The sequence below is a fragment of the Columba livia genome, chromosome 1, assembly GCF_036013475.1.
Source record: "Columba livia isolate bColLiv1 breed racing homer chromosome 1, bColLiv1.pat.W.v2, whole genome shotgun sequence".
NCBI classification, from domain to species: domain Eukaryota; kingdom Metazoa; phylum Chordata; class Aves; order Columbiformes; family Columbidae; genus Columba; species Columba livia.
Window position 1 is genome coordinate 163644967 of NC_088602.1, and position 12215 is coordinate 163657181.

General features: G+C 35.4%; 1 protein-coding gene across 13 annotated transcripts in view; it reads right to left on the minus strand.

The window, feature by feature from the left end:
* The window catches only part of CEP290 (centrosomal protein 290), a 52549-nt gene that overhangs the window by 1027 nt on the left and 39307 nt on the right, over positions 1 to 12215 (minus strand). For 5 of the 13 annotated variants that reach the window (XM_065041993.1, XM_065041971.1, XM_065041983.1 and 2 more), the window contains 13 exons: positions 11912 to 12057; positions 10873 to 11028; positions 10084 to 10207; positions 8882 to 9526; positions 7721 to 7855; positions 7392 to 7478; positions 5011 to 5175; positions 4540 to 4662; positions 4062 to 4222; positions 2747 to 2933; positions 992 to 1065; positions 736 to 839; positions 53 to 159 (listed from right to left, as the gene is read on the minus strand). In XM_065041993.1, the coding sequence (XP_064898065.1) occupies positions 53 to 159; positions 736 to 839; positions 992 to 1065; positions 2747 to 2933; positions 4062 to 4222; positions 4540 to 4662; positions 5011 to 5175; positions 7392 to 7478; positions 7721 to 7855; positions 8882 to 9526; positions 10084 to 10207; positions 10873 to 11028; positions 11912 to 12057 (2214 nt within the window). Of the gene's footprint in view, positions 1 to 52; positions 160 to 734; positions 840 to 991; positions 1079 to 2746; positions 2934 to 4061; positions 4223 to 4539; positions 4663 to 5010; positions 5176 to 7391; positions 7479 to 7720; positions 7856 to 8881; positions 9527 to 10083; positions 10208 to 10872; positions 11029 to 11911; positions 12058 to 12215 lie in introns of those variants that run through there. The other 8 variants (XM_065042015.1, XM_065042004.1, XM_065041975.1 and 5 more) reach the window with 5 other exon arrangements.

Below are 12215 nucleotides of genomic sequence, written 5' to 3' on the forward strand. Positions count from 1 at the left end.
GCTATTAATAATTTTGTTCATTGTCTTGCGTAGGATGAACCTTGCAACTCACCTTTAATTGTTGTTTTTCTAACTCTGAGGCTTTCAGCTGTGTCTGGAGATCAGCTACTTCCCTCATTAACTTGTCAATATTATTATTCTCTACAATTTCATTACGTCCTACAAAAATAATAATTTGTTATAAAATGTAAGGTGATGAAAATCAATGACATCAATAATCTTGTTTTAGTAATTCTGAATCTCCTGAAAGCTGAAACAGTTGAAGTGTGTAAACCCAATTTGGATCAACAACCACCAAAAATTCAAGTAATCCGAGCTTTTCTTTAGTTCTTGTACAAATTAGGTGGTGATGTCTAGTTCCTGTGATAGAATGCAATACTCCAAGGGCCAGTCTGTTAGTGTACATCTCAGAAATACAACGTGTACAGTTTCTCCGAAACAAATGCAGGAAACTTGGGAACAACGTAGTATAAGGATTTTGTTAACTGTATTCATCATTTCAAGAGGTTTAGGGGATATTTTTCTCCAGTCATATAGCCATGGGCTGCTCTGTAGTGCTCTGCTTTTCCCATGGGACCGATAAAATACTCACAAATTCACGACCTTAATCTGCTCCAGTTTATACTACTCTTGCATTAATATAACTCAAATAATTCTATAGATTTATTATCATTTAGCACACATATAGTAAGTAAAAATAGTTTTAGGCCCAAAATACACAAAGATCTTTATTACCAGCTGCAGGACTTTCACTTGTATGTGTGTGTACGTGGTGCTTATAATCTTCCACCTGGTGAGCAAGTTCTGCTTTTTCTTTCTCTAATCGATTATTAGTTAATCTGGAATATAAAACAATTTTAGAATAATTTTTAAAAATTATTAAAATATTTTAGCATATAAAACATGGAACTAAAAATTGCAATGGCTGTTTCCAGATCATTCTTATGTATATTGGCTGAGGTATTAATTTAGTTATTTAAAAGTACATTACCTTAACAGCTGAAGCTCCCTCATGAGGCTTTGCTCTGTCTTTGCACCTTCAGGAAACTGTTTGAGAAGCTCAACCTTAAAAGAAGAACTAAGATAGTTTTACTCTTGAAAACAGTATCCATGGATAATGCAGTTCAGATGGAGTTCTCTTTGACACAGGATTGAAAAATGAATGAAAATAATACTAAGTATGTAATCAAGTACTAGGTTATCACAGAGAAGAAAACCCAAGTATTACTCTACTGACAAGTTAATTATCTACAGCCTTTTTAAAGTTAGTATAGCTCATTGCTACATATTTCATGAAGGGTGAATAAAAAGTATGCTAAAGTTAGAGTTGTAAAGAAAGTTAAGACATATTGCTACATTAGCATAATTTATACATACCCGTAGGGAAGTGAAATGCCTACATCATTTAAAGGTCTTTAAAAATACTACTGATGTGCTTACTTGCATACCTAGGTATCCAGGTTCCTTTTTAAACAAAATATGTAAAGCCTGTGATTTTGCAATGAAAACTCACATGAGTGTACACTGACTAGAAATGACCTGCAGCCATAAGCCAGAATAGGCCCCTGACCAGACAGGGAGTTCATCTCTAGAAACGCCTTTCAGTAGAAGATGCAGGAGCAAAAAATTAGTGTTTTAAATATGAGGCGATATACAGTTTTTGAATGCAGTGACATTTGATGAACTCTCATAAGGCTACTGCTAGTAATAAGATTTGATTCTATTTCTATCCGAAATGCTAAGGATTTGTTATTTTTCACAATCAGTTTCTTTGAAATGCAGTTAACCTTGACCATATCCCTTCATCAGTATTTGAGACATGAAAGAAACTGGCAAGTGTGTTGCTCCAAAGTAGTATCACATACTGAAATAATTTTATCTCTGTGTTAATTTTGCTGCTGGTATACAATTCATGTTAATAATGCTGACTTTAGAAAAGGGAAAACAAGCAAAAATTAATGAAATAATTGTTTTATAGGACTCAGTTCCATTTATTGAACACATTTACTTGCTTACATAATATATATTATGACTTCCTGTATTGAAAGTTATGTATTCAGTACCTTACACTGAGGATGGCCAGTACAAGATGTCTGGGGAAGAAAACCATTTGCATTTTAATAAATGAGAAGATAGAAGCTAATCTAGGTGTATAGTCCTAGAGCTACATCTCTGGAGTACTTAAAGGACAAAGTTTGATATATCTTTCCAAAGGTACCTGAATTTAATACTCATCAGCTCTTCGTGTGTGAAATAATATTTGTAAGACTTATTAGGGACTGCATGTAAGAGGCCATATTGCAAACAGGCATGGAGATCTTCCTTAGGATGGCAAAGTCAATGCCCAAAGAAAGACCTGGAAGGAAGAGGGAAGTGCCCGCAGCAAACTCACTCTGTGGAACACACTAGAAAGATTTTAAGATCATTTGAAGGATCTGTACCTACGGGCTTTCATGTGATCAATGAAACTAGAATTAAAAAAAAAACAATCCCACAACAGAAGGACACAGTAGAAACAAAATATTTTTCCTAAGACTGCAAGTCAGGAATATATATTGATAATATGTAGTAAACCTCATTAATTGCCTAAAATCTGTAAATATACAATTGCGGCAACTAGGACTGAAAAAGCCTACAAAAGGGTGGATTAGAGAAAAAAATGTACTCTGCCAATATAGACATTAGAAAGAAATTAATTAATATTAAGCAATCTATTTTCAGAGACATCTGGCTAAATTGTACTCACTTGTTCTTGTAGATCTTGTAAATTCTTATCAGCATTGTGTTCACGTTCTGTTGCTTCCTGAAGCAACCGTTTAAGGTCAGTAATGCTTTGGGTTTTTTTAGCAATATCCATTTCCATTGCCTTCATCTTAGTTTCGTGCATCCTGGTAGTATTTTTATTTAGAAAAAGATAAGAGCAAAAGCTAATACTTTTGCAGGAATAGAGATAAAAATATCTTTAGAAGATTAAATGCGATAAAATACACCCTAAAATATGTTTGGGGCATTTGCCTTGAAATAATCACTGGTCTTACAACTCAGGTGAAAGCAGCATAATGAAAAAGACGTTTTTACTCTTAGAATAAAGGCTTTTCCAAATGTTACACCTTTGTGGATCTTACTTTGTGTCTACAAATTAATGCAATTAAAGTTGTTCGGGCTGCAGGATTAAGATCTCCAGCATAAGTAGGTTGTCATAGAAAAAGCATCTGAACTAATTGCAGAAGTACAGATAAATTAAAAATGCATGCCTACGTTGCAAAGCAGAAATTGGTGTCATGCTGTTTTCTTTAGTTTGTTCCACATTGACTGATAAAAGTGATACCTGAATTTTAAAACAACTGATAGCTAATTTTCAGATAACTTATTGGTAAAAAGTTGTTCCTATTACTACCAAACCAAAAATGATTTTTAATGCTGATTTCAAAGTCTGAGTTTTATCTAAAAATCTAAGAAATGGCAATTCCCACACTTCATTTTATATATTGAAAAAGATCAACTCCAAGATTTTCTCCCTTCTACAGACAGCAGAATCAACTGGCTGACTGCAGTTAGCTTTTAGTGCCTTCAGAACACACATGAAGGATCTTTGGCTAAGCCTACATGTCCCAGGGAGTACAGAAATCCCAGTGGGTTTTGTGACACAACCTCTGCACATTGACGTGGTTAAATGCAGATGCAAATGCAGCCAAGCTGGATAATGCAGGCTGCTGAGACTGTCATCCATGTGGCAAGGTATTGAAATACTTCTACGTTCTGCAAAAGTGCTGACATTATTCCACAAAGGACAAATACAAGACATTTAAGTAGCAAGGAACACAAAATACTTCCTTCACCAGAACTATCCAGAAGTCTACAGCTGATCTGCAGAAGAGAGGGAAGGAACTGATACTGATTCAACATACTAACATAGAATCAGAAAATAAAATACAGATAATACAAAACTATCTTCAAAAGAGGAAAGAAAATTATGAAAATGATAGTCTAATTTGTTTGCTAATGTTTAAAGAGGAATTAACACTTGTGTTTATCTTCCTTACTTCATTCTCAATTCTTACCTTGTTAGAGCAGATTTCCAGCCTTTGCTGTCAGCTCCATCCAGTTGGCTCTCAGCCAAATTGAGCCTCTTAGTGGTTTCCTCCAGCTGCACAGTTAACTTCTCGTTTAATATCTCCAAGTTATTCTTTGCTATTCGTAACTTCTCCACACTGTCAGCTTCCTATTGTTCAATAAATAAAAAGATTTATGGAATACTTACCCTCACATGAAGCACAGGATTATCTAAATAGATGGTGAGATAGGGTCAGTGCTGACTGAGAGGAAAACTGCATCCAGGGTCAGTATGATACAACTTCCAAATTGTGCCCTAGGGCTGCTCCTTGGATGTCTCCTCTCCACATATTAAAAATGTTGTCATAGCAGTATCAGTGCTTAGAAAAGTGTTCATTCCACATCAACCATTAAAAAATAAAACACAACACACTTGCCACAACCAGTAGCCAATGGAAATAAAGGGATGCACTGCAATGATCATACCTTTTTCAGTTCTTTACGCAGCCTCTCATTTTCTGTAATGACTTTTTCCATGCCTTTGGTTTTAGATTCATAACGCATATTCAGCTGGCCCTCCAGATTAAGTTTCATTTTTTCCATTTCAGACTAAATATCAAACAATTTGTTAAAACACATATACCTTGCTTAACAGAAAATTTCAGATTTCCATTTTTTAAGCACAGCATAGTTACAGCTCCCTAGCACAGTGAACATAACATTTCATCACATATTTAAATATATCCGTAAGGTACAGAGTACCTTTACCTAAATGATGCAGTACATGATATTAAAATGAAGTTTTGCTTTTGTGTTCTACACGTTTCATATTTATTTGGTATTTTAAAAACACTTTTTCATGCCAATCAATGTCAACAATAGGCTTGCTGCTCTATTTTCCTACTAACTTGCATATAAACTGCTGCCTAAATATAGTTATTGGAGACGAATTAGTACCTTTAGCCTCTCATTTTCCTGTTCAAGACCAAGTAATTTCTCAGTAGAAACCACAGCTGGAGTTTTTTTCAGATCTTCATTTTCTCTTTGGACTCTCTCTACAACTTTTTTCATCAAACCAATTGTTTTTTCCAATTCTGGGACTGTCTTTCCACTTCTACCAGCCTATAGAAAGGGAAGGAAAAAAAAAAAGTAAACAGTTCAATGTAACATTCTGAGATACTCCAAATCTTACTTCATCACTTATTTTATCATTGCAATTTGTATTTATTAAAAAGATGTTATATTTTTGGTGTGACTTGAACCCTAAAGTTTCATGCATACTTAGCTCCCCAGAATGATATATTCACCCCCAAAGCTCCTTCATTTTCTGTGTTATCCAACAAAGCTGCAGCTACTTCAAAATCCACTGTACTTCACAAACTAAACTGAAACATTAGGAAAATAAAGTACCACTTTTTATTTTAGCTTGTCTTGTAGAGCAATTCCCTGATCCAACAGGCCATGCAATTACTTGAATGCTAATACTGTTGGGGTGTGGGGGGGAAGAAAGGAGGAAAACAGGGCCCTTTTTTAGCAACCATACTTCTGCTGCATAAAAGTGACAGAGGTACTACATCTTAAACAATGAGTAAATCTTCCTTCCCCAAAACATGTATTCTCCTTGCAGGGTGATAAATAAATATGGGAAAAAAGATTGTAATTTCTCCATTTTTCTTCTTTCACTAGGTGCATTTAAGAGGTAGAAAAGATGGCTCCAGGAAGAGTGGCTGGAAAGCTGCCTGGCAGAAAGGGATTTGGGGATGCCAGCAGTGTGCCCAGGTGGCCAAAAAGGCCAACAACCTCCTGGCTTGCATAAAGAATAGTGTGGCCAGCAGGACTAAAGAAGTGATTGTGTCACTGTGCTCAGCACTGGTGAGGCCGCACCTTGAATCCTGTGTTCAGTTTTGGACCCCTCATAAGAAAGACATTGAAATACTAGAGAGAGTTCAGAGGAGGGTGATGAAGCTGGTGAGGGGTCTAGGGCACTAATCTGATGAGGAGCAGCTGAGGGAACTGGGGCTGTTTAGCCTGGAGAAAAGGAGGCTGAGGGGAGACCTGATCGCTGTCTGCAACTGCCTGAAAGGAGGTTGTAGCATGGAGGGTGTTGGCCTCTTCTCCCAAGTAGCAAGTGATAGGACAAGAGGAAATGGCCTCAAGTTGTGCCAGGGGAGGTTTAGATTGGATATTAGGAAAAAATTCTTCATGGAAAGGGTTGTCAGGCATTGGAACAGGCTGCCCAGGGAAGTGGTTGAGCCACCATCCCTGGAGGTGTTTAAAAGGCGTTTTAGATGACTTCTTAGGGACATGGTTTAGTGCTAGAGTTAGGTTATGGTTGGACTTGATGATCCTGAGGGTCTCTTCCAACCAAAAAGATTCTGTGCTTCTATGATTCTACACTGAAGTGTGTTCAAATGCATTTTTTTTCCCATCGTCTCTGTAGCAACTGTTTTCCTCAGTGATAAAAATTTAAAGATGCCACTGTTACCAGTTCTGGGCCTATGAAGTACCTCCTTTTCTTTCTACAAAGGTAAGGAGCACAGTACAGTGGAAAATGGGGAAGACTTTACTCCCTGGAGCCATACATAAACCTATATAGCAAGCAAGTTTTGGAAGTAAAAAAGACTTATTCTTCTCTAAAATAACTGTAAGGATCAGGTTTGTGCTGGTATACAGCAAAGTTAAACAAAAACCTTTGTCAGATCTTAGTGCCTGAAAAGTGAGGAAGAGTCAGAATTTGCTGCGTCCTCAGAAGCTTTGCATGGAACAATTTCATAAGCTGAATTTCCTTATCCAAAAACCACCACTGCATAAGACACAGGGAGATACACAAGCAGTCCATGCAAGGTACAAGTAAAAGAATGGGAAATACAGAATATTTTGCAGGTACTCAGAAGCAGAACCTGTCTTCCTTGTACACTGAAAGAGCTACGAAGGCACTGAAGAGCTTTTGTGAAATCAGCTTCCTCTAAAAGGTCACACAAAGAGTTTGACAACTTAGTGGCAAGAGAGATGCTGGGCACTGCTGAAGCCTTGTTTTTCCTGTAATTTCTGAAATACTGCTCTATTAAAGTAGCTGACAGTAGCTAGGGTACATCTTGCATAGTACAACAAAAAAAACCTCTAACAATAATTCACACTTTCTATAATAACATCTGCATCAAATCAAAATCCTATCTTTTAAAAGAAAGCTGTAACTATTTACATAAATACATGAATATAATTTTCATTTTACATATAATTAATAATTTAGATTTACTAACATCTTTATTAAATATTATTTAATATTGTTTTTAATTTTTTTGTTTCATTATGATGAAAAATGCTATTATAATACTCACCCCTCTAATGCTTCCCAGCTTTCGTTCAACCTCTGCTTTTTCTTTTTTGAGAAGTTCACACATTTCTTTTAAGTCACCTACTTGGTCCTAAAAAAACCAAAGTAACAAGCAGCTTATTTAGATTTCAAATTGAGGTGAACAGTAACAAAATTACAGTTGGTTTACTTTGAAAAATGTATAGAAAAAGACATTTTTCTTTCTTTCTACCAGCCATTCAACCTTCTTCCACAAAAAACATTAAAACTTTATAGTGTGTGCAGAAAATATATTAATTTCTCTTTAAGCAATCCCCTAGCCTGTGTCAAGGTAAAGGGGACTAAAGATGTTACCTTTAGTCTTGGCAGATCTTTATTGGCCTGCTCTAGTTGGAATCTGAGCTCAACGTTTTCAGATGACAATCTTAAATTTTCCTTGAAAACCTCTTGTTCTCTTCGATATTGATCATCTGATCCTATTCCTGATGTCTTGAGAAAATGGAGGAGAAAAAATTATTATGAAGAGATAATGCACTATTCATTATATCAGTTGTAGCTGATAAAGAGCAACAGAGAATTAGTATTTTTCAAAGAAACAAAATTGATGACAGTTGTGTCACCAGTTTTGATCTAATCTGCTCTAGCTCCTCTTACATTTTCTAAACTTGCTTAACATTTAAGAGATGTTTACATATCAGTATAAACGAAATATTGTCAAACCAAAACTAACTCTCAAACTGTTTGGTAGAAATAAATCTCAAAGTCTGAAAGACAAAAAAGCTGCTCAGTGTACTAAGCTGTGATACTGTACCTGGGAACAGCATCTAATTTTAAGGACATATTCTGATCTGTTTATTAAATAGTACATATGGCATAAGGAGTTTCACTGAAGTCAGATTACAGAGCAAGGCAGGAGAAGTAGTATATAACTCTAGTTCAGTAGTATATAACTCTAATTCTTAGTCTGTTGGTTCCAAAAATCTGAAGTCTTTATCCATGGAGGCTAGTAGTTTCTATTATATAAAAGTGCTTAGCATGCCTTATATTACCAATTCCAATCAGAAGTATATGGTAAATTATTATGCTTGACTAGTAAAATCTTTTGATGATATAATAATCAGCAGTTTTTACTTATGTAATTATGGAATTAACTACATGGCCCACTAATTATTCACTAATAATGTCAAGAATAAAGTATTTGCTTCCATAAAGCATATTTTTTCTTAGTGTAAGCAATAAAACATCATTAGTCTGTTAATTAATGAAGGTCATTAGCTACCTGCTTGTATCATTGTGATTATTTGTAAGCTTTCTGGAACACAATTTTAGAATTGGCAGTAGCTTCCTTGTGAGCTGACACATGTGCCAGTCATGGAAGTGTAAGGTTTGCTTTATGACTACTTCAGTATCCCGGCAGACCATGCATAGGAAACCACTGCATTATCAAGATCAAACTATTCTATTTCTACATCATTTATACAAAAGAAATGCTAGAGGACTGCTACAGTATCAAACCTCAGGCATTTCACAAAATTCTGGAGTTGTTTCAACCCCCTCTGTACCACGTCGGCAAGTTTCATGATTATCCTCTGCAGTGTGTCGATTAATTTCATTATCCACATTATTTTTTTCTGCTTCACAGCCTTTAGCTTGATTAGAAGGTTCCCCTGAATCAGACTGATTGCAGCTCATTCTGTCAGTATAAGGCTCTTCTACACCTTCTTCTTCATCAGCATTTGATTGCTTGAGTATTTCTTGCTTTCTCTCCTCTTCTTCAAATTCCTCATTAAGTTTTCCGTTTTCAGGTTGGATTACATTTTCTTCTTTTTCACTGAAGTTCTCTTCATCAGCTCTATTTTTGTTTTTCAGTCCTTCACTAGAAATATCTGTGTCCTTGCATTGCTCACTCTCTTCAGGATGCTGTTCAGGACACACCTCTGTGCTTGCATCCACAGTAGCCTCATGGACTTCATCATGCATGATGCATGTTTGCATGTCTGCTTCCTCATCTATTTCATTGCCATCAGCAATTCTATAATTAGTATGATGTTTGATTTCATCCCTATTGGAAATAGCTTTCTTTTGAAGGGAACTCAGATACTTTTGTTTACTGATACTGATAGGAACAGAGTTGGTCAGTTCAGTTTGGTCACATGTACTCTGATTCAAGGTGAAGACAGAATGAAGCATGAAAGAAAAGCAGAAGACAGTAAAACAAAACAGGAAATAAAGAAACCTAGAATGTACCGTTAAATCTATTTATTGAAAGATTAAGATAACCCAGTAATGCAATATTTTTAATATAATGAACCTTGTAAAAATTGCAACTAAAACACCCATGTAACTGAAATGCAGCTCAGTATTTCCTAAGACTCTGAGTATCCCAGATCTTCAATCAATACGAAATATAAAAGTAGTCTTTCAGTTGCAGATTCACATATTTTTAAATATATATCACTTATTACTCCACATATGCTAGAATGATGAATACTTCAGCTTCTACCTGTAGAACACAGAAACTATAAGTCTGGGGGTTTTGGGGTTTGTTTTGTTCCGTTTTCTAAAAACATGAAAAGGTGAGTATTTCATGTGCTGTTCTAGAATACTATCATCTGAAATAAAACCAGCTAAATGACACAGAATACCAATTGGATAACACGTATTTTTGTTAAGTAGGTGCAATTCCTCTACATAATATGGTTACATTATTAACTTACCGAGGGTCTAGAATATATCTCTCTCGAACATTGTCTCTGCAATGCATGAAGCTTTTCCTGAAGGTATTGATTCTTGAAATGTAATTCTTCTACAACAGAATCTCGAGGCATTGCTTGCTGTGTCCTACATCAAAAAATGAATCAAGCCAAAACAAATAAATGGATATTAAATGCTGAAAAACATCCCTTAAGGTAGAAAAATACCCAAAACATTAACTTCTGGATTACTAGTGTTACTGGGCTAGTTGTTCTAAATCAATGTTAGCCATATATGCTATTGCAACTAATCCCTACGAACTTAAAGTACTTACTTTGGCAAAAGGATTCTGTTCTTTTGCGATGTGTGCAGCTTCTATTACTCAGGTACACTATCCACTGTGATAGTGGATACCCTGATTAAGAATATACTCCTGAACAGCAATTTAGCAGTTCCAGTAACTTTCACCTACTCTTAACTGTAATTATAATTTTACACAATAGGAGCCAGATGATTTTCATATTATTTAGCTTTCTAGAATAATGAACCAATGCTGCATATTCTCTGAACACACACACACACACACACACACACACACACACACACACACACAAACACACACACACACACACACAGTTGCTCCCAAGTAGCTTTAAGTTTGCTCATCACACACTCAAAGACAGATTTTTGCAATTTCTGTCTGTTTTTTTCCATATTAAATCAGTTGGTCTAACAGAGACTATCGCTTTTCACAGACTTTTTTCTCACTTACATTTTTGAGTTTTTATAGATTCTTTTAAAATGCCTCTCACCTCATGTGAGCAAGCTCATTTTCTAAATCTAGATTCCGTTTTCTTAGTTCTTCCAGTTCTTTTTCAATCTCTGAAGCTCTTACTCCAAAAACATGGTCAACAGTGATACCAGTGGTTTTCATTTTCTTCTGTAGACCAATTTTCTCTTTTTCAGTCCTGCAACATCCAGTAAATTTACATTTAAAACTCTATTAGCTAACTTGCTTTCTTTAGGAGAAAATATGTTCTGTCTTAAAGAATCCACATTTGCGATTTATTTGCTCATTGAAACACTTCCCCTTTCTGTTCAATAAGGTGACCTTATGGACAGTACAGCTTTATAAAAACAAAAAAAAACAAAACCAAAACCTAAAAACAAACAATGAACATTAAGTCAGTATCATGCATGTCATAAACCGCTTGCTGGTCTTGCCTGTGTTTTATGCGAAATTCATGCAAGACTTGCTAAGAATAAATGCCATTTTAGAGCAGTTTCAAACCACAATCTAACAACAGCTACAATCACCATTACAGTTTTTTTCCCTCTTCTGCATCCTTTATCAGTAAAACCCTGCCATTACTGCACAGAAGCAAACATTTGCAGAGGGTTTGTGCATGTGTTATTTTTTTTAAAGGCTTCTATCTCATAATCCTAGAACCACCAGTATTGCAGTAGTGCTGCACATCACAGTAGCATAGTATCGAATCCTAGCAATCCGATTAAATAACACGGTGGTGAGAAAAATTCTGTCTTCATAAAGCGGTTATTTGTTTCATAGGAATAACAGAATGTTACAAGAAGCATAATAAAGGACTTAAGTTAGATTGATTCAGAGACAGTTTCTTCTAAAAAAGTTTGTTGGCTTCTACAGGTGAAAGCATACAAGAGGAGTAGCTTGCTGCTTGAAAAATAACTAATCCTTTTCATCTCAATAGCAATGTCAAATTCTAGACATGGATCTTATAAACACAACAACCTGTTATAAATATTACGTGGCAAAAATATTTGCATTTCCCTTATGTCATCATTTTGTAGCTGAATATATTAAAACCAACTCACTTGGTATAAATATCCTTCAATGTATTCAACTGTTTGGCTAAAGCATCTGCTTCTTTCTCCTTTTCCCTTAGTTTGTTCCGCAATCCTTCCATTCTGATTTGCCATTTTTTACCTTCTTCCCATCTAATTATTTCGTCCTTGGGGGTCTGTGAAGCACATAAACAAACAATGTATTTACTTTTGAATTTTTTTCTTAAACCTAAATAAGGAAACATGTTAGAAAACCAAGAAGAACATATTCTTAATTTATCAATTTGATGAAGCTATAGCAGGCATATATTATTAATATTTACCCTACTACTAT